At 35.5% G+C, this 23,894-nt stretch overlaps 1 protein-coding gene across 1 annotated transcript in view; it reads right to left on the bottom strand.

Moving 5' to 3' along the window:
• aacs (acetoacetyl-CoA synthetase) overlaps positions 1-22,954 on the bottom strand; it is a 34,704-nt gene extending 11,750 nt beyond the window's left edge. Inside the window, exons 1-10 of the mRNA XM_039659304.2 lie at positions 22,677-22,954; positions 21,458-21,561; positions 19,804-19,924; positions 17,482-17,595; positions 13,295-13,392; positions 11,384-11,498; positions 11,177-11,258; positions 9,984-10,134; positions 6,889-6,969; positions 5,752-5,876 (exon numbers count right to left, since the gene is read on the bottom strand). Of these exons, the coding sequence (XP_039515238.1) occupies positions 5,752-5,876; positions 6,889-6,969; positions 9,984-10,134; positions 11,177-11,258; positions 11,384-11,498; positions 13,295-13,392; positions 17,482-17,595; positions 19,804-19,924; positions 21,458-21,561; positions 22,677-22,809 (1,124 nt within the window). The 5' untranslated portion in view covers positions 22,810-22,954. The remainder of the gene's footprint in view (positions 1-5,751; positions 5,877-6,888; positions 6,970-9,983; positions 10,135-11,176; positions 11,259-11,383; positions 11,499-13,294; positions 13,393-17,481; positions 17,596-19,803; positions 19,925-21,457; positions 21,562-22,676) is intronic.
• Between the last annotated feature and the right edge of the window lie 940 nt (positions 22,955-23,894).

Raw genomic sequence — 23,894 nt, 5'->3', positions numbered from 1 at the left:
TTGCAACCTCTGATTTAATTTTTCTAACAATCTGCAGTCAAGCTTGTCTAATTATTCAGACAGTTCATTTCCTACAAGCCATGGCTACTTGAACATCATTTTGGAAATCAAAATCGTACAACCTAGAAGCTTTGCACAGTTCCACTACGTGAAATCCCACGGCCCACAGAGAAGGAAATCAATAGTTGAATAAAGTCGTTTTTTTGTTTGTTTTTGTGCGCACAAAAAGTATTCTCGTCACATGATAAACTTAAGATTGAGCCACTGTAGTCACTCAGACTATTTTAACAATGCCAGTTTCGATCCCTTAGGCCGTGTGTCCACCAAAGCGTTTTTAGCCAGCTGAAAACGCCATACGCTCTGCTGAAGACGCCGTCCTTTTGGTGCTTGAGAGGGTTTAGGCAGCGCAGCGTTTTTTCCGTTGAGACGTTTCGTTGCTATGATACAGAATATCCGCAGCAGTTGAATGTTGTGACAGTTGGTCTGTGTGGTATTAGTCCCGCCCCTCCTCCACTGTGATTGGACGGCTGGGTAAAAAGTGACCGTGATGAGCGCTGCGGTTTATCCAAAGTTGAACATTTTTCAACTCCCAGCGACCAGTAAAAAACGCTGGGCGCTCGGCGCTTCAGCGTGAAAAAAATGCTCAGCGCCTCGGTACGCTCATGCCGTTTAAAAAACGCGGCGCTCCCAGTGAAAACAATTGAAAATATACGCCAGGCACGTGGAAAAAAGCTTTGGTGGACACACGGCCTTAAGAAGCGGAGGAGAGATCCAGCTCTCAGATTTAATAAAAAATATCTTAATTTGTGTTCTGAAAATGAACGAAAGTCTCACGGGGTTGGAACAACATGAGGGTGAGTAATTACTGACAGAATTTTCATTTTGGGGTAAACTAACCCTTTAACGGTGCAGACCTCTACAACTCAAGTTCTGGGGGGCTGTGTCCAGCAGTTATCAAACACTTATCAAGGTTTACAGAATAACTTTCTAAAGCAAATTACAGTTAGGTATGTTTAATTAGAGTTGAAATAAAAGTCTGCAGGACACCGGCCTCCAGCACTGCACTGATGAAGGTTGGGGTGTCCAATGATGATCCTGGATAGCCAACTTTCAACAGAGTTTATCTCTTGCCCCGATTAACACCTGAACCAGCTAATCAAGGTCTTTAGGATCACTAGGAACTTCCAGGTAGGTGTTTTCGGAGCTAAACTCTGCAGAAAAGTGGCCCTCCAGGAGCATGATTGGACAACCCAGCTCTAGCCCTAATAAAACAGACCTGTCCCCTATACCCTCATTCACTTTTCCCCACATTACTCCACTAATATAGATCCCTAATATAGAGTGCACCGGACGGGCTGCCGCTTTTGTATAGTTTGTGCTTGCTGTATAATAATCATTTGAAACTTCGCAAACTGGCAGGTCCAGTAGTAATAAAAATATTTATAAGTTCTATACTGTGAGCACTGGTGTGTGTGTAAGCACTATGCACACACACTAATACAAAACAGAGATATTGACCAATCAGAAACAAGGATTGGAACTAACCATTTTATAAACCTTAATTAAACAATTTAATAATCGATTATAAAGGAATTTATACCAGATGATATTATTCTGTACCCACATTGGACCAGCGGTTTGGAAAATGGATGGATGGATGATTTAGCTGCATCTTCTGGCAGGACACGGGAATTCATTCCACACAACAATCGCAGTGCATTATGGGTATTCTCTAGCCGTTGAGTTCACATCAGTTGTACACTGGTTTTCGTGGTGCATTTTGGGATTGAATGAGTACTCTATAACATCCACTATGGTTTCGAGCACCACTACAAATGGCAGTCCCCTCAAATAGTGCCATATTTAAGGATATAGGGAGTGATTTCGGATACAGGATCACTAGAAAGTTCCATGTGCGTAGGAGCTAAACTCTGCAGGAAGGTGACCTCCAGGATCAGGATTTGACACCCCTGATGTTGATCTTGACAGCAACATAAAAGGGTTACACCAGCGCAGTAAAGGAAACAATAACAAATACAATAATTCAGAGAATGAGATATTTACATTATATCAACATTACTTAACTCGTGCAATCATAGCTAGGTAACTTCAGAAGATTGGACTCAATGAATGTAACTATCTGGATTGAATTTAAAACTGAATTGAAGAACTGTTTCTGGGTTCAAATCAAAACTATGGGGAAAGCATTGCTTCTATTGTCTTCAAAACAATAAATATTTAGTATGGTCTGTCTTATGGAAGACCAAAAACAGGAGCTATTTATTTCCCAAAAGTGACCATATATGTGACAAAGAAAGAGTTGTCTAGCATGACCAAGTTTCACAATGGCCCTTTGTCCAGAACAGGTTTCCCTAACACATTGTCCTTCATCTACATGGACACCAAATCTGCCCTCTGACTGAATATTGATCATTTGTCAACATTAAACATAATTAATCTGAAGGGGGACCAGGCGAAGATAAAAGCTAATCCAGGATCAGTATATTTGAACAACTAAACATAGAGGGACAAAAGAGAGAACATGTTTTATTCATTCATCTGCAAAAGAGGGGTATATGGGTTGATTCAGTCTGTTTATTTATTTGTATCACAAACATTCAGACTGCATAGAGTACACTACACAACTGATCACAGACCTGGACTGAAGTGATGATCCCATAATACATTCCCTCACAAACTTACTTAAAGCAACAGGAGAGGTGTTTCTTGTCAGTATAAAAAAAGGACAGCATAGAGGAAGAGCTTGCGATTGTTTTTATACTGAATTGCAGAGAACAAACAGAGTTACAAAAATAAAGATGAAATCATGCATGGTGAGAGCGGAATAGAAGTCTATTTATTTATTTTTTGCTCCAGCTTCTCAATGCCTTGCTCTCTCACAACTTTATTCGCTTTTGCTCATTACTGCTCTCATCTGGATAGTGAACACAATTAAAGACTAGATGGCCTAAGTCTTAAAACGAAGTTGAAATCTATTGTTCCACATATAATACAACGCGTCAATACGTGTCTCAGAAGTGTGGACACCTCAAGGGTATGAATGGGTATTAACTACGATCTGCAAATGATTTGCAAAAGACCAAAAATATTAAGCTTGAGTCCTCCAGTTTTAGGTGTACCAAACTTTTGCTGTGTTGCTAGTTTTGAAATAAGCACTTTACGAGCAGAATACAGTGTTTTAGGCATGAATATGGCCGATCTATAAAACACTTTATTCTGCTCGTAAAGTGCTTCAATTTGAAGTTTACAGGAATGGAAAACAATATTGTACTCGCTCTTTTGAAATGAAACAGGTTACCATGTAAACATTCTCATAGTCTAATAAAAAGACACAAAAATTGGGCAGCACACAGATGGTGAATTACGAAAATTACAGTCGTAGAATGCAGACAGCCAAAATATGCTTTGGGCTTACAAAATGGATAATGGTTCATGGATGATGTTTCATGCTCATGCTGACTTTACATGACCAGGACTAACAGGTAAAAGTTTGTGGGTTTGATCTATACTGAATTTGTCACATGTTTTTGTGTTTCGTGTGTGGGCTTGTTACCTGCTTCTATTTAAAGTTTGGTATTGTGCCTGATGATGGTTGAAACGTTGTGCTATTAATACATTCATATGGAGCAGCTATTTTCAGTGTGTGGAATTCAACCGTCTTTTTTTCTTTTATGTTACTTTGTTGTCCTGCACCTGAGCCCAATCTGGGTGTTAGGGACGTGCACACCAGTTTTGTATTTTTGATCTATACTGAACAACAGCATATCCTCTAATCTTTTTTTTTTTCATCACAGTGAACTCTAAATAAACCCTATACAGCCTAGAGGAATAACTTGCATAACAGACTCTCAGATACAAACCAGAGCTGCCTTTTAAAATTAGGACAGCACATTTAACACATTCATTTAAATAATAATATGAATTAAAAAAAAATAACGTGATAAAAAAACAACACTATTTAAGCATGCCACCTGACCCATAAGTAAACTCCACATTAAGAAATATTCCTATGATTAAAGCAATTTAAGCTTGAAGCTCAGCTGCTACTACAGGCAACACGCCTCGCCAATTCACATTTACCAAAAACAGACTGCACAGAATCAGATCTCGCAGGACGCATTGTTGCATTCAGAACAGTAAGACAGAGTGCAATTGCATGGAACTGAACGCAGGGGCTTTGAGACATGATTTAAAAGTTGAGAAATGGCCAAAGACAAACATGCACATAGACCAACACTTAAAAAATAGCGTGAATGCGAGAATGCGTCATGCATGAACATTCAGACTGACTTCACTAACCGACTCAATTGGCTTTATGCACAGATGCACTACTTCCTGAACTTCAGCCAGCTCCTTGTTTCCTGTCTGCCATTATTGGACAAACTTGATTAATTCAGGTGTGCCTGATTATTGTTGTCGTGTCTACTGAGGTCAGACACACCTGGATTAATCAGTTTGTGATAAGCCAATTGTGATATAAATTGCTGTGGACCAGTAGTGTGATAGGCTTATGAAAGTATTTTGTAAAATTTTACATGAAAGTAATTTTTTGTAATGTCTCTTCAATACTTTACTTGTTCACCACAATGTTTTCTCTAAATTTTCGCAATTAATTTCATTAAATCATTACAATTGCATTCAAAAGTCTTTAAGGAGTTTCTTCTGATCACCAAGGCTGTTTTTTTATTATTATTTCTTCATTTATGGTTTATAGAAATACGCATACTGTGTGTAAAATACAGTAAACAGTCATATTTTAAATATAATTACAATTTTAAATTTGTATTTTAAATAAACGTATATAAGTTTTCTATTTTCTATTTTAAAATGTATTTTTTTTTTCCTGTAATGGCAAAGCTGAATTTTCAGCATCATTACTCCAATCTTCAGTGTCACATGATCCTTCAGAAATCAGTCTAATAGACTGATTTGATGATCAAGTAACATTTCTTATTTTCAATGTTGAAAACATTTATATTAATATTTTTGTGAAAACTATGGTGGACATTTTTGTTCCGGATACTTTGATACGTAAAAAAAAGCAGCATCTATTAAAAAAAAACAACTAATTGTAACATAATCATTTTAATATTACTTTCATTGAGATGAGTTTCATTTCATTTCATTCAGTATTAACTATTGAATGGCAGTGTATTAAATTTATACTTTTAATCAATTGACAGGCCTAATTAAAATAAATATTTAAAAAGAAATGTCTCTGAATAATTCAAGCAGCACACATGGGTCTGGTGAGATAAAAATGTGTGCATGTTTTGGATTTCCCAAAAGCTGCTGCTGAAAAAGGAAATGTCTCTATTTTCTTGCTCTTGGGAAAAGGTGAGACAATGAAAGTTAAGAATAGAAGCTTTCACCAGCAGCCAAGAGAGACTGAAAATGAGTGCACGCACACACACACACACACACACACACACACACACACACACAGACAGACACACACACAAAACTCCAGTGTCTGTTGCACTTCGATTCTTTCTGATCAATAACAGGTAAACTCTGAAAGGAACTCGATGTCACATTAGAGGTGGCCAATTAGAGCGGTCTCTTTAAATCAGGTTGCCGTGGTGATGTGGTGTCATTTACACAAAGGGCACAGCAGATGCTAGTGATAAGCGCTGCCACACCTCGACCAATTACAGCACGAGCATGAGGAAAAAGCTCCTGACTGTTACACCTTCATTAGAGAGTCTCTCTCACACAACACAAACTTACCCCAAACGGTCTACGAGGTCCCAGAGCACATTGGCACTGGGAATAAGAGGAGAGCCGTCGTACAGGACCACAGAAGCCCCAACGGCTAAAGAGGATATAAGCCAGTTCCACATCATCCAGCCCGTCTGCACATAAAAAAAAAAGAGAGCCCCTGCTTTTAGATTGGGTTTTTATTGATAGAAAGACATTTGGCATTTGCAGGACCCACAAATATTCCCCCATTGCATTATTATACATTATATTCAACATTATATAGTGGTTTAATGTAGTTCTGACTCTAAAAACTTTTTTTTTTTTCACACAATAATTTTTATTTTGGGTGAACTATCCATGATAGATACAGTTGAATTTTTGTATAAACCCCTAATATATATATATATATATATATACAGTATATATATATATATATATATATATATATATATATGAAGAGTTCAGATGCAAAAGCCTCTAAATGCCATTTGAAATTTTCTTCTTTAATGATGATTTTTATCAAACTCGTATATTTCACTTAAATAACAATTAATAGGTAATTATCATTGCCATTTAAGTGAAATCACTGAACTTAAATATACAAGTTTGATAAAAATCATCATTAAAGAAGAAAATTTCAAATGGCATTTAGAGGCTTTTGCATCTGAACTCTTCATATATACATACACATTTTATTATCAATATATACATTTTTGTAAACCCTATTATATATATATATATATATATATATATATATATATAAAGAATGCTGAAAAAGTATTAGTTTCCACAAAAATATTAAATGTTTCTTTCAACCAAAACAGCAAATTAGAATGATTTAACTGGAGAAATGGCACTGAAAATTCACAGAAATTAAATGCATGATAAAATTTATTAAAATAGGAAACAGTTATTTTAAATTGTAATAATCTTTCACAATATTACTGTTTTACCACATTTTTAATCATTTAAACTGGCGAGCATTGAGGTTTCAAAAGCATTACAAGAATCTTACTGACCCCGTTATTTTGTTAGTGTATATGTTGCTTGCAAAAAGTATTCAATTTACAATACACTGCTACTTTTAAATGGACGACACTGGACAAAGATACCGTTTTCCCCCATGACGGTGCGGTTATGGCATCAAAGGTCATAGATACATACCGTAGTGTAATATATGATGACATCATTGTAGGTCATGTTGCCATGGAGAATGTGTTCTTTAAGATGTTGGATGAGAGTGCCCTGGGGAATGGAGAACAAAAGGGTCAGACAGGAAACTGGGCGTTGAACATGTTCATAGTTAACATGATGAACCACACCTGTGGTTACTCTGCAAGGACATCTGTGTGAATCTGAGGGGAAATGACTTAAAATCACCTTGACACAGGTTGGTGGAAAAATGGCTAAGAAAAATCTGTAATATTAGAGGAGGCATAACAAAAACATTAGTTGAGGTTTGGGTTTGTTTTTCTGGATGTTCTTTCTCTTGTGCTGGTGTCATACGTTCAGATGGATTCTGGCTGGCAGGGAATGACCTAATTACCAAACTAAAGGATCAGCAGCACTGCATGGATTTAAAAAAAGGAGAAAAAATAAAACATCACAAACCCTGTAGTATGTGCCTAACCTGTGTCCTAGTGAAATCATTAATTATGAGCGTGTTCATTCATTCTCAAACTGCTATAACCCAACACAAGTACTGTTTTCATAAAATCAACTGAATAATGATCATCCATAGAGCAAGATACGGCTGCATGTGCACACATGATAGTGTGTTTTCATTCACACAGCGCTCTAATTTTCTAACACACAAGAGAGGTGTCAGACATAAACGCTGCAAAGGCTGAAGGGAAAAGCAGTGAAAACGTGAAACTAATAAAACAGTGCTATACACACACACACACACCAACCAAGCACATATGAAGTGTTTGTGAAGCACAAAACAAAACAAAAATTAAGCATTGCTTTTTAGATGAATTTTCAGTGGAACATGTGTATTTGTGGGAATGAGTACAGGAACCAAGGTTGATTTACATCTGCTGTGTCCCTAATGTTGGGATTATACAGGAAATGCATTCAGAACGGATGGGAATGGTGCACATAATTGCTCATCCCATCTGGCTTATAGTGTCGTTCAGGTCTCTTATTGCCATCTAGTGGTCTATGTTGCCGATTCAACAGATTTTGACCAACTCCTTTAACTCTTTTTATTTAATGTGATGTTGGCACTTGGCACTAATGTCCAGAAATCACAGCCAAGAGAAATGATGCAGGAGTTTAAGAAGCAGACCAAGTGGAAAGGTTACGGACCCCTTAAAGGGACATGGTGATAAAAAATATGGGATTTGGGATTAAAAAATAGATTTAAAGCTTTGCGTTCACCCATATCATATGATTGCAATAGTGTATTTTTTTGGTTTCATGTTTTAACTCTCTCTTCCCTGTGCCTTATACAGTACGTCAATAAAAAAACATGAACTCCGGTTAACTCGTAGAACTCTGTGTTTTCTGTCCGTGAGCTGCCTCTGTTGCTCTGACTGAAGGGATAGTGAGACAGAAGAGATCACACAAACCTCCTTAGGTCGCATCATTTTGTGAAAAATTAATAGAAATACTCACTCTTTCCAAAAAATGTGACGTAAACATATTTTATATTCCTGCGATCGTAAAATAAATGGAAGCAGGTGCAACTGAATAGGTATGTGTTCTCTTTTTATGTGAAACGGTACCAGTTTGATTCAGCATGATTGAAATGCACTCCTGACACAAAATAATAAATTGCTGTCACTGTAAAAAAAAAATTACTTTCAAACATTGGTCAAATATCAAAGCTGGAATCTTAAGTTTGTTTCGGTCATGCTCATTTTGCGATCTAGGTAGATTTCAGTCAGCTGGTGAAATGGTGACGTCGTCCTATGGAGGTGTATTTTAGGGTAGCGCTGCGCCTTTTCTGAACATTTTTATTTAATTTATTTTTATTTCAGTTTTTAGTAATTTTAAGTACGAAAATGAAAAATGCTGCCTCATGACTAACTGATATTTATTAGGGCTGGGTAATAAATATTGATTTCTCAATATTAATCGATTCTCATTTTTACGGACCGATATCGATTCTTAAATCCAAAGAATCAATTAGTCATCCTGTTTCATTTGAATGAATGGATCATTGTATCGCTGCTGCGCGCATCCAAAGAAATCACAATAATCTTTGTCCTTTGTTACTATTGATATGAAACAAAGTCTCAATTTTCAAATTACGTCCATTTTCTTTAGAAATTCAAAAACATAAATAACGTTTTGGCGCTGTGGCGTGAGATCGCTCTGGAGAAGCAGCAGCGCTGATCTCTCTTCCGGGTTAATAATACCAGTCACAGCGCGAAATAAACATGAATGAGCGTCTGAAAGTGTGTTAAAAGATGGAGTAAAACTTATCTAAATCCGTATCATGTCACATTGATTTGCTCAATCAGCCGAATCTTTCATGTATCGTCAAATTTACCTCAGAAAACAGACATAAACTCGTTAGTCAGCTAGAAAAAATAACTCTAGAGAGGAGCATTTTGCTAAATATATACACCATATTACATATGCATTATAATCGTAATGTTCTTCAATATTTAATGCATATTTGAATAAATCTGGCAAGTTTTTATGACAGCCACATTTAAATGTTTAAATTTTTATATAATCTTATTATAAAAATAAATAAAAGTGTAATTTAAGTGTTTGTATAGCTACAAAACAGTTCATTATTATCTTCATATTAGGCTAATGAAGCCTATAGGCTACAACTAGACTCCCATAGTTTACAGCATTAATTAAGAGATTTGATTCCCTTGAGAAAAATTGCCATTTATTGTAACTGATATCCAAAATAATCGATATTGAATCTAATCGGAATCGAATCGAATTGCAAGCTTGTGAATCGAAATCGAATCGAATTGTGAAATTTGTGTCAATACCCAGCCCTAATATTTATATTTTATTTTATGTCAGCTTTTTAATGAGAATGAGTTAATAGGTTTAGTTAACAATAACAACACTGTTTTTTGCATGGTAAATTGATCATTCAGCTGTTGATATTTGTATACATGTGAAACAAATGCTACCATCGGTATTTTCTTTCTTTATACGTCATGTTCGGGGAATAGGAACAACGGAAAGCTTCAAAAATGAATCTGAAAATGAATGCCTCAAGTGGGTATAATTGTACAGTGCACAATATATCATTTGGACTCTGCATAACACACACTCACCCCAGCAGAGTGCACCATGCACTTGGGAGCTCCTGTGGTGCCAGAAGAGTACATGATGAAGAGAGGATGAGAGAAGGGAAGCTGCTCAAACTCCAGCTGAGGGTCCTGATCCCCTTCTTTCCCTGTGGCCAAAAAGTCCTCCAGGAACACACTGAAAAAAACAGAACAGGACACAGAGATTCAGGCCTGACTCTATTCTAACCAGACAATATAAAACCCATTTAGCATATGGAACTTCATAGAGAAATTTGGAATTGATCTAGTCTTTTAAGACATTTAACATTGATTGATTTAGACAAAGTGATTCCAAATGGAATTCCACAACACAATTGATTCAGACAAAAGTTACCTGAAAAACTGACGGTCCCACTTTATATTAAGTACTATGTACTTACATTTTAAAATAAGTACAATGTACTTATTGTGCTCATGTTGTATTGTAAATCACTTTTGCTGCTATTGAGGTGTGGTACGGGTAAGGTTAGGGACAGGTGTGGTGGTATGGGTAGTTTTAAGGGTGGGTTAAAGTGTAAGGGATGGGTCAGCTGTGTAATTACAGATGTAATTACATAAATCAGTTACAGCTGTAATTGCATGCTGGTATTTTAAAAATATAAGTACAATGTAAAAACATGTATGTACAAAATAAGTCCATTGTATCAAATTATTTGTTTCAATGAAAGTACATGGTACTTAAAGCCACTTAATATAAAGTGGGACCACTGACCATTATCATAGCCAGGGGTTACATAACAGTAAAGAAGTTTCATAGAATATAGCCAAATCACATTTATTTTTTAATATTAAATAACACAACAACAGATTTTTATCAACAAATATTAGGCGTGACAGATTAAAAATGTAATAATTCATTTTATAATACACCAATGTATTATATACAAATGTACACACTACTGTTCAAATGTTTGGGGTTGGTAAAATGGCTGCATTTGTTTGATCATAAAAACATTAATATTATATAATAAAGTGACCGGCTTCTGTTTTAATATATTTTAATATTTCATTTATTCTTATGATGGCAAAGCTGAATTTTCAGCATCATTCAGCATCAAAGTTTTATTTTGTACCATTATATAAGGTAGTACCTTTTGATCAATGAAATGCATTCTTGCTGATTAAAATCAAACTTGTATGTATAATGTGATTGTTAGCACACACATAGATGCACAGACCTGTTGGGAATCTTGGAGAGGTCGGTTTCTTGTCGAGAGCGAACGTATGGAATGACCACAACCTTCTTCAGGTCAGGGAGACCTGAGAGAGATGATGGGGAGGGGAAAAACAAGTATTTGAGGCTCAATGAAATGCAAACATATCAACAATACGACATGATGGGGAAAATCTAGCTGTGCGTGAGCTGAAACTCGTGTGCTTTATACCTTTAACAACGTTCTGGAGTTTCTCCATATGGTCGTGCTGCTTGCCGTTATAGACAACAGCTGCTACTGAGAACATCAACTTGGGCTGGATCTGAGAAATTCTGTCCAGCACTCCCTGAAGAGGAAAAGAGAGAGAGGTAAAACACAGGAGCAAAGAAAGATACACACACATACACATAATAAGCTGTATTTTTTTCTTATATATTATTATATTCAATACATCACAAAAAAGAATTATATATATATATATATATATATATATATATATACACACTACATTGTCACTACTGTTCAAAAACTTTTGGGGTCAGTAAGATTTTTGTTTCTTAAAAAAAAGGATGTTTATTTAGCATGGATGTATTCAATTGATCAAAAGTGACAGACTTTTGCATTGTTACAAACGATTTCAAAATAAATGCTGTTCTTTTAAACTTTCTATTTACAAAAGAAAAAAAATATCACACAGATAATAATAATAAATGTTTCCTGAGCACATTAAAAGCATTTCTGAAGGATCATGTGACACTGAAGACTGGAATAATGTCTGCTGAAAATTCAGCTTTACAATCAGAGGAATAAACTACATATATTAAAAAAAAAATTAACTTGTGATAAAATGTCACAATATTATCTGCATTTTTATCAAATAAATGTAGCCTTTGTGAGCATAAGAGACTTTTTCAAAAAACATTTTTTTAAATATTACCGACCCCCAACATTTTGAACAGTAGTGAATAACCGATGCAGCAATGTGATGTAGTACCCAATCTTAACCACAGGGGGCAGCAGTGTATGTACAGAGTTCATTTTAGTCAATAAGCCATGGTGAATCTATGTTGCTTTAGCTACTAAAGGCAGTCCTATTAATGGAATAACCACAGCCCAGGGGGGCTTTAGACTTACTTTAATCTCCTCGTAGGAGAGTTTATGTGAGAGAGATACAGAGTGGCAGGAGCGAGAGGAACAGTGTGTGCATGTCAGACAGAGTATTTGACATAGCTCACAGGTCACACACACATTTGAAGACAGTGAGAATTGATGGTTAGATGGCCTACTTTTTTTGTACATGGGAGCCGACATGTTGCAATAATATGGCTAACTCAATAACTATTTATATTTAACACTTCCGCTTGTCAAGCGGATTAAAATCCTTTTAATGTGCCGATTTGGTGCTCAGGAAACGTTTCTTATTATCTGAGTGATAATTTTTTTCATGATTTTTTTAAAATAAAATAAATTATTTTATTTAGCAAGGATGCAATAACTTGAATAGAAAGTTCAAAAGAATGCATTTATTTGAAATGGATCTCTTTTTGTATCATTATAAATGTCTTTATCATCAAAAAATCCGGTTTCCACAAAAATATTAAGAAGCACAATTCGTTTATTTCAACATTGATACTAATAATAAATGTTTCTTGAGCAGCAAATCAGCATATTAGAATAATATTCTGAAAGATCATGCGACACTGAAAATTCAGCTTTGCCCTCACAGGAATAAATGAATTAATAATACATGTTAAAATAGGAAACAGGTATTTTGTAATCACAATATGGCTGTTTTAACTGTATTTTAATCAAATAAATGCAGCCATAGTGAGCATAAGATACTTTTTTAAATCTTACCAACCCCAAACTTTAAAACTGTAGTGTTGTACATAAAAAAATAAAGTGGCCATGCATGCGTGTTTGAAATATGTCATCATTATAATTTCACACTTTCTAAATCACTGTGAAAGTGAAATACCTTTCTGACCTGATCTAGCCTGTATAGTATGTTAAATGTTCTGATGATCCAGAGCTCAAAGAAAAAAATAAGTTGTTTCTATACACTAACTGCATACAATTTAAGTAGTAGTAGTAGCAGTAGAATAGTATACTATACAACCACTACGTATGTAAAGCTCTTACATTGACACCAAAATCTGGAGAGGTTGAACTCCAGATGGCGCCGATACTTGCTGCAGCGAGCATGGCCTCAACAGCATGAATCCCATTGGGCAGATATCCTGAGGTAAAGAGAGGGAGAATATATCAGAAATAACAAAATTACATTAAAAAAAAGCAATACATCACTGGAATTGTGCAAGAATAACTTAAGATATGCAAGTTATGTTAGTGAGCACTCATCAGGCAAAATATATTACATTTTCTTCAGAAATACTGTGCTTTTACAGGCAAAAGAGACGATAACTGAAAATATTACACAACGGGGGAAATTATAAATACAACATCTAAAAAGTAACACTTGCATACAGTCACAGTTTTACTAAAAAGGAAGTATATTTCAATACACTTTCAATATACTTGACCAAAGTGACTCGTGGAGGCAATAATATACTGTGAGTTGAGCATCAAATTTTCAGCCAAAAGAAGTTTAGGAGAAACAGTTGAGGTTAAAATCAAGATTTATTAAAAAAAAAAAAAAAAAAGATTGAAAAAGATTAGAAAATAGCTTGAATCATACATTTAAAATAAAGCTGAAGCAAAGATTAAGATTAAAGATTAAATTAACTATAAATTAAATATTTGGTTTAAATGTAAATTATATTGTGTATTGAACAAAATAGAGAGAGTAAAGATACAGAATCGAAACAGTGTCCATTAGCTAAATGATACTGCGGCAATGAGACCTGGCCTCATCAGCAAAGTGGCCATTTATTCACTCCTACTCATACACACACACACGCAGTAAATCAAGGAACAGACAAGGACATTTTAGTTGAGAGAAACACACTTTACACATAAGCACACAAAACCGCACACCCTAACAGGATCAGTGTACTCAGCCTTTGTAAACTTCCACGCTTTTATTTCATACAACACACACATACTCAGAAAAGACACACCTCAATGAACACAGTTTTGTTTGCATCCACGTAGACATTTTTATAGAAACAGTAAAGTAAACATACCTTACCCTAAACCGTCATAACCACTTCTGTTTTTAAATATAGCTAATAATAATAATTATCATTATTATAGACAAACTGTATTAAACTGAATGCACTTTATTGTCCTGCTAAGGGAAGTTTGTGTTTGTGTGTATGTAAATATTTCGATCTGGAGACTGTGCAGGCCATGGGAGATGTTCAACTTTCATGTTCATCAAACCATTCTGTCAGAAGTCTTGCTTTGTGTATTGGTGCATTATCATGCTGATACACGGCATAAACTTCAAGGTACAATGTTTGAACCATGGTCCATTGGGTGCACATACTCCTCCAGAATGGTTCAGTAGTCTTTGGCAGTGAAATCGCACCCATCAAGCACAGTGGGAAATGCCATGATACTGCTGCCCAAACATCAAGGATGGAGGACACATCAGATAATATTATATGTTTCACATTGTCCACAGCCCAAGATTTGCACTGTGTTGGCACCATTGAAAGCGACATTTAGCACTGGCACGAGTGACCAAAGGTTCGGCTATAGACCATTTCAAAAGATGTAAACAACACTGGCCCAGAAGCACTTCCTGTTTCAGTTTGTAATCGTTTTCTTTATTTCACATGTAAAGAAAACATCTTAAAGATGTTTGTTTAAATTTTTTGATTCAGTTTTAAATGTTCTGTTGGTTGTATTTTATCCCAGCTTTTATGTAGTGTTAAAAAACTGAAACAGGAAGTGCTTCTGGACCAGTGTTGTTTACATCTTGTGAAATGGTCTATAGCAGCCAGATCATGAATATGGACTCGGTGAAGCTCCTGACGAACAGTTTTGGTGGAAACAGGAGAGAGGAAGGCAGCTGTGGTTTTATGATTTTTGGAAACAGTCAGAGTAAGTACCTAAACATCCATTTCAGACAGATTCCTCTTGCTTCGACAGTTATTCCTGCTTAATGTGGTTAGTCCTATGTGATGGTATGCCAACATTACCCTGGATACCATAGCTCTCGATACACTACAAATACTTGCTGTCCTGGTCACAGATGAGCCAGCGAGATGTGCGGGAAAGCTGTGCATAGATTTAAGTACAGCAGTGCTACCGCTCTGCTAATTCAACTTTCACACTCTGCTCTTACTGATTGAATGTAAAAATCAGTGAAGATTGGCCACCAGGACAAAACATATACAGGTATGGAACACTATATTGGCCAGAGTTTTAATTTCACTGTCCATCCCATATATGTGTATATAGCCTATGATGGATTATCTCGGCAAAGGAGAAGTGCTCACTAACACAGATTTAGATAGATTTGTGAACAATATTTGAGAGAAATAGGCTTTTTGTGTACATAGGAACTTTGAGTTCAGCTCATGAAAAATGGGGGTAAAAATAAAAGTGTTGCGATTATAATTTTGTTCAGTGTAGATATTTTTATCAGTTTTTCTTTTTAATAGTCAACTGATTTTTTTTTTTAGATCATTAGTCATCAACCGTGGTAAACACTGGTCACAGGCACAAAGATGTACTTTTAATTTCACCAAGCTGATTGATTGCTCACTGAAAACCCCCACAGTCATGTATTCAGGCCATTTCAAGTTAGATATTTTAGTTAGATATCTGCATTAGGGATGGGCAACGATTAATCGCATCCAAAATAAAAGTTTGTGTTTACATAATATATAAGTGTGTAGTGTGTATAATTAATTTGTGTATATAAATACACACATATGCATGTATATATTTAAGAAATATTTGCATGTATATACTTTATATATATTTACACATAATTAATATTATACATAAATATTTGATATATTAATAACACATTTTTCTTAAATATACACATACATGTGTGGGTATTTATATATACAAATTAATTATACAAACTACACACACATATATTATGTAAACACAAACTTTTATTTATTTTGGATGCGATTAATCGTTGCCCATCCCTAGTCTGCATCGTTTCTTTACTTTTTAATTAGTCTTCCCATTAACGCCATAATGTTATTAATTCAGACCGATTTGCGCATGCGCATAAAAACAAGTTTTTTTTTTTGCACAAACCAATAATTTCCAATCATATCACGGATGCATTGCATTGCCTCATCTCACATTAATTCTCAATTAGAAGCATTGCAAAGGTTGCTTCTAATTGAGGCATTGCCTCATCTCAATTCATTCTCTCCCTCATTAAACCCAGCACAAACTTTAGGGGGCCTGTTAAGTCAATGGGCTCAGGGGAGGCACGGTGTCCCACTGTAACTTCCTACCTAAGGGTGTTACTGTGTTTGACAGAATTATTTTAGAAAAAAAAGTAATTTATACACTATTTAAATGTCAAGTTAAAATCTAGTTTATAGTTCATGATACTTTTACTTTTCAGAATGCCCTCAATAGAATGGATTTTCAAATAACAGCATAATGTATCTTTATGTCATGCAGTCATGTGACTCATAAAACAACCTTAAATATCTCTATGGAGTAAAACTGTAAAACATTCTGTACCATGTTGCTCATTCCCCTCTATAGGGACTTGTATGAATAAATCTATGGGTGAATATAATCACTGAAATGGCCTCCTCCCATTTACAGCCAATACAAGTCAGAGATGATCAGCACTGCAGATAATGAACCCAGAATGACATCAGCCATTACACAGTCTCCTTTCCCCCATCTCACATCACTCACATAAAGACACCATTACTCACACACACGGTCACAGTAGAGGGCAGAGACAAATCTGGCATCTGAGCTTCTAACCAACCTCTAGCTTCAGCTTGGAAATGTCTGAATGCACTTAAGTTTTAAATCTGAAAAGACTAATTACCACTGCCATGGTATAACTGCACACTGCACTTAATTCTCCAATCAATAGCCATGAATGGCCCTGGCTGAACCCCAAATCTGAGACAAAAAAAGGGGAGTTTGTGATTTTAGGAGCGACTGTCTGGCTCCCATAGTTGGAACACTTATAAAGACACAGGAGGACAGAAAGAATAAGCAAAGAAAGAGGGCAGGAAAAACAGGTTAGAGTGCCCAAGCCTGATGCAATATTAAACAGTGTATTAGATTTTCTTTTATTTGGCCAAGAAGTATTGGCATGTATTTCCTCATCCCACTACTGTCATCTGGGTGTCAAATGGGTGACTGAGAAAGCACAACACAAATACAGAGACACAAGGAGAAAAGGAGGGGACACTCACCTACGACCCTGTCTCCAGTTTTGATGCCCATCTTCCTCATGGCGGCAGCGAAGAGAGCGACATCACGCCTCAGCTCTCCGAAAGTCACCTTGACGATCTCCTCATTCGCCTCAGCTACATACACACACAAAAAAAATCACTTTAAGAAACAAATCTCAATCATGGCAAAAAAACATGACAGCAAATAAGTTAATAATAATAATAAAAATAAACACCATCATTAAAAATTATAGAGTCAGTAAGATTTTTAAAATGTTTTTGAAGGTACTAAAAAAGTAGGCGATTTTGGACAAAGCCAAAGTGTTAAATTTAATCAGAATCCTTTCAGGTAAGCTTCACTCCCCGCCGCTTCACGAAGACGAGCCAATGACGCAGGTCCACTTTGGTAATTACATCCGCTCAATCCTGGAGCACATCAGGACAATCACAATATAAAAGCACAACTATGTGCACCCCGCCCCACGCCCCTACATGGACACTAAAATCACAAATCAAATTACAGACAGCATAATTCATTTAGTGTTACATTACCCAGAGGTCTGCAATGACAGATTCTATCAATGAAGATAAAACACATGCACACAGTGCTGTTGCTATTTTAAAGTAGCCGTTTGTGTATAAGGTCAAACGGACAATGGCTCAAGGAGATCAGCAGAGTCATGTTTTGAATCAGGAGATATTTGTGTGGATTATAAACTGCATTGTTACCAAACCAGGGTTTACGTAGGTCTTAGATAAATAGTATTGCTTGAGGGTGCAGTTTGAGAGCGTGGAGTGAGTCACGGTCATCAGTTTTTATATCACCTGAATTACTGCCACCGCATTCAGGTCTACTGAATCTGATTATGTCATTATGACTTCAGTCAGTGGTGGTGACGTCCAGGCGTCCAAGTCATTCAATGAAACTACTGAATATACTGTTCACAGCTGCAAATAATGCAGAACTGAAATTTTAATTGGAAGTACATAAATAGTGAATAGACATATATATTTATTAACCCTCAGCATAATGAAGCTTCAGATTTTCCACATTGTATTTACCAACTAAGGGACAGTGTACAGTTTATTATCACAAAATAAACCAAACGAGAGGAACGCGAGTATTATCAAAGGAAAAAAAGTTGTATTTTGCAATAGTCACCAGCTTACTGTCCACAGCTTAAAGTAAATTACTGTTCAAAAGTGTTGGATTGAATCTTTTTTGTAAAAAAGAAGTCTCTTTTGCTCAGCAATGGCTGCATTTATTTGATCAAAATACAGTAAAAATAGAGTAATGTTGTGAAATATTAAAACAACTTAAAATAATCAATAATCTTTAAATAATAAATGTTTTAATACATTTAAAATGCAATTTATTTCTGTAATGCAAAGCTGAATTTTCAGCATCATTACTCCAGTCTTTAGTGTCACATGATTCTTCAGAAATCAATCTAATTCTGATTTGGTGCTCAAGTAACATTAACATTAGCCATTTGATAATTTTCTTCATTGATCATTAGAAAGTTCAAAAGAACAGCATTTATTTAAACTAGAATAGGGTATCTTGCAGGGTTTTAAAAAATCAAATTTAAGGATTTAAGACCATTTTAAGACCCAAGAACAATTTAACAGTTCAAAAACAGGTTTTGAAATAATTACTCACTGAATATAAACCCAACAGATTACTCAGATCATAAGGATCACATTAGCTAGAAATACCAAGGGTTCACTCTAAGCACGGAGAGTACCAGCTTCCGGAGGAGATCAGATGTGCTCCTACAGTAGTCACATTCAAATCCTTACTTCCCATTGACTTCCATATTACTATGAAAGTCAATGGGACCAGAAACTGTCTGGTTACTGATATTCTTCTAAATATCAGAAAATCGGCTGAATGGATTTGAAAACGGTACAACTCAACTGTTTAAATGAGGGATTTTCTGAACCTATTTTCAACAAAAAAAAAAGTGGAGTATCCCTTTAAAGACTCTGTAAGGACCCCTGATAGAAATATTTTGTATCATTATAAATGCCTCTGCGGTCACTCATGTTTTACTGAATCCTTGCTGAGGAAAAAAACATTCTTTAAAAAAATATTACTGACCCAAACTATTGAACATTAAACAGTAGTTTAAGTTTATAACTGGATATGCAAAATTAATTTGAGATACAAGAAGACAAAGTGTGATAAGGCCGGGAGACATGAAACTAGCAAAGTGCAGAAAGTGTGCTTACCAGGGACATAGTCAATTACACAGTTTGTTTAAAAAAAACAACAACAACAAAAAACAGTTTTGACACAGAATGTAATTCATGTAAATTGTAATAAACTAGTTTTCATACTTGCAGCATAGAGAGCCACTTTGTCCTGGTCTTTGTGTTTGAGAAGGTTCTCTGCATAATTCAGTCTGCTGCCTTTAAACCACTCAGGTGCATCTGATATCCTTTTAGAAACATCAACCACCTGAAACAGAGAGTGAGCAGAGTCACACGTCATCCTGTTTAATACAACACATTTTTCGTCATTTTGAGACAGTAATATTTTAGTGTTTTTACATACTTATTAAAGTTTCCCCTAATATGCGTTTCAAATATTCCCTTTCACGCAGTGTGTAATATAGCTGTTTGTGAAAGTAAAATGTCGGACAATTTAACATTCAATTTATGTAACAATGTAACAAATTTGCATAATGCCAGTCTATGGTCTACTTTGAACCGCCCTAAAACACTGTAGTTATTATAGATGAGGCCTGGAAGAGGATTTGAGAATTTGTTTTGTATTGTTGACATGTTGAGAAGACGTTGTTATCAGTTCTGCAAATCTTTAGATGAGGACTTGCACTAGAATTTATACGGGGGAAAAAATGACAGCATCATTACTGTGGTGAGGAAGCTGAAATTCAGATATGGTAATAAGCGTTTAGTTTTACGACACGCTAAGCGGTAGACCAATCACAACAGCCTGTTTATTTATACTTTTTTAATTTTTTTTATTTCAGCTTTATTTCAATGAACAAAAAAAAAGTGGTTTAATAGCACTGGACTGAGAGAAGACTACAGGTTAACTACCTTAGAAAACTTGTTGCAATATCTTGGCTACTACCCTACTATCGTGATGTAGGCACACACCGTTCCCCAAAAAAGTATCCCACAAATTACTCATAATACAACATTACAGCCATTGCTGTAAACCAGTGATATTAGTTCATAAAGTTTTCATATGGATATTTTTCTTACAAAAATACATTGCTTCCTTTCAGAAGGCATTTATTAACTGTATGGATTACTTTTATGATGGATGGATGGATGCGCTTTTTGGACTCTGCCAATATTCAGTGCCATTACAAAGCTGGGAAGAGCCAGGATATTATTCAATATAACTCTGATTGTGTTTGGCTGAAAGAAAAAAAAATGATATAAACATAGGATGGCTTGAAATTCTTTTACTACACAAACCTGCCACAATCCATGTTGTCATACATGTTATCGAATAATAAAACAAACTTTGAGTCAGCAAATAATCAACAGAGAGCATGCAGTAAAAATAAGGTAAAGTAAGAAGGTTGTAGATAGAAAGCCATAAATAGACTGTGTTATTTTTTTATGATTTATCTCATGACACTCCTTAAGCAAAATTAAAGCTCTCTTAGACGGAAAAGCCCTAACACACCTTCTCAGCCAGAGATATGCGCTCAGACAGTAGTACTAAATAGTAATACATTCATAAATGTTTACTAGTTAGGATTAATCTACTGTATATGATTCATATGTGACTAATGAATTGGTCCATCATCTATGTCATATATTACACGTATACCTCCACATAAATAAGATAAACAATAATTTCTTTGTTATTTATGCTGAACCTTAACTCTCATTACACAACAAGAAATGACAAACAAAAAAAACTTTTAAATATCTGTATGTGTAAATCTGAAAAAGTTGATTAATACTGTATATAAAAAGAAGGCCAAAAGGTTGAAAAAAATAAACCAACCTCCTCATACATCTTCGAGCATGCGATGCCACAGAAAGTCCAAACCTGCGCCCAGAACTCCGGATAACTGTCCACGGACCACTGATACAGGTCATTATAGTTAGCTTCAAGATAAAAGAGACATTTATTGAAGGTACCATTTGACATAATACATGCCATTATTTAATTTAGTTTAGCGATGATAGACATCAGGACTTGGTCCATACAAGATTCAGATTTGTGGTCAACTGTTACTTTTGGCCCCTTACTTTTTGTTTCGATTTGTTATTTTTGACTATTTTCTTCTATCAATTTTATTCCAGCGTTATTTGAACAAATAAGGAAAAAATAGGGGTCAAAATATAATCATTTAAGAATTAACTATTGATTTTTTTTACTATTCTGAATATTGCATGTTCCCTTTACATAGACATAGACTGAAAGGGTAGCCTATATCCATACAATATTCAGATGTCAACCATTGTGGGTGTTAACATTGATAACATTTTTTAAATATTTCCTAGTATCAATTCCAGTTTAACTGGTATCAGTTGAAGATACAAGTATGGAACCTACAATATCAGGGAGGTACTAATGTGAAGACCTTTCATTGGCCTATAATACTAATCGAAGTGAATACCAAATTAGTAAGTACTAGTAGTATGTCATAAAAGTATGAACTGTATCTTAATAGTAACTAAAACATGTTCTATAGTATAATATGAGTACTACTAACATACAAATAGTTTTAAAGAATAAATGTTAAAGCAGTTTGTCATAGATGAAAATGGTGTCATACGTGCTGAGATGCATGTAATTGATGATACAAACATATGGTGTGACAGCCAGTTAGAGCTATTCCATGTCTGATCTGAAATACTGGTTTTACAGCTCTGTCTATACATTCAATGCATTGAGAATCAGCAGAATGGCATGCATGAAAAACCAGTAATATGTGGTCAGACATCCCTTGTTGGGCAATTGAAAGAGTTAAATACACAAAATGGATCCTGGAGAAAATGTAGAGGGCCAAAAATTGCATCTGAAAGCATGGTTAAACTACCCGTTTGTGAATAAATGTGGCCACCATGATATACAGTAGAAACTATGACAATCCCAGGATGAGCTATTAATGAGATTAACTATATAGTAGAACTATGCTTTGTTTTCCTGTAGAATAAGGGTGTGTTGTTTGCTGAAATAGTCTGCCCTCATTCTAGCCCAGCCTGACTCTACTCACCCAGATTCAACCCGAAGTCCCGGTTCACTAGAGTCCGGAATCGGTCCATCTGTGTGTTTCGTTTCGAGTCCGGGTACCAGAGCACCTTTGACTCCATAATCTCCTCGCTGTTGGCCTCCGTGTCTTTAGACATGATCGGATGACACGCGCCGGTATGTCGTGAATAACCTATAAAGACTGAAAGAAATGCACTACGGGAGTTGGACGAGGCGATCCGGTGATCGTGTATTGGTGCAGGTCAGACACATGGGTCATTTCCGAGCGTCAGTCTCACATAATGAACCAGCAGCCGCGGAAGCCCCGCCTACCGCGCAACCGCACACCACCCTGCCAATCTCCACATGTTCTTCCGCTGCTCATGTAGTACTAGTGCTTAGTTTTTTTTACACAAATGAATCAATTAATATATGATTCGGGAACAATTGCGTGTTTATTTATTAATAAATATTTAATTAAGATTTCATATTTTATAAAAACGAGCTTTCAATTTGTAAGGGGTCTCTGTCTCATATATCAGATTAGATAGTAGTGATAAGAAGGAAGTCCGCCTGATTTCTGCTAATCTTCTTTGGAACAGAACTAATTTCTGAGAACCTGTTTATTATGTAGGCCAAGCAATAAGGTATGAGAGGCTGCCACTTGCCTCGAGTGCCTTATTGCTTTTATAAAACTGTTACCATGGTTGTAATACGATGTTAAACGTTTAAATGAACCACTATGAGCACATAATATCCACATAGCACTTTAAATTAAATTAATATAGTAGCATTCCTGAAGTAGCATCAAAGGGCTTGTTGTCATTTAATTTGCCCCAGTTAACTTTGTCGCAGTCATGATCTCACTCATTTAAAAAATAATGTACTTTAAACGTAACGTGGATATAAATAAAAACGTTAATGAAAAACTATAATAAAAAGATACTTTGATCAAAAGTTAAAAAAAAACTACATTCAAAAATGTCATCAGTTCAATATGGTTCGGACAGATTCATTCAGCCCCCTTTGGAAAAGAATCGTTTATAGCGGTGTTTGTGAACCGATTCATCTGTTTGATTAAAAAGAGTTCACTCCAAAATAACTTTATTGAACTTTATAAGGCGATGAAGTGCTGTCAACTGATAAGGATAAAAAAAAATTAAAAACAGAAGCACAGACATAAGTCTTCAGTCAGTTATTTAACTAATTATTTAACAGTTAAAACTAGCATTAAAGCCGTAGT

The sequence above is a fragment of the Pimephales promelas genome, chromosome 4, assembly GCF_988280905.1.
Source record: "Pimephales promelas chromosome 4, fPimPro1.hap1.1, whole genome shotgun sequence".
In the NCBI taxonomy this organism is placed as follows: Eukaryota; Metazoa; Chordata; class Actinopteri; order Cypriniformes; family Leuciscidae; genus Pimephales; species Pimephales promelas.
Note: the sequence above shows the minus strand (reverse complement) of the source record. Positions and strands in the feature narration are given on the sequence as shown.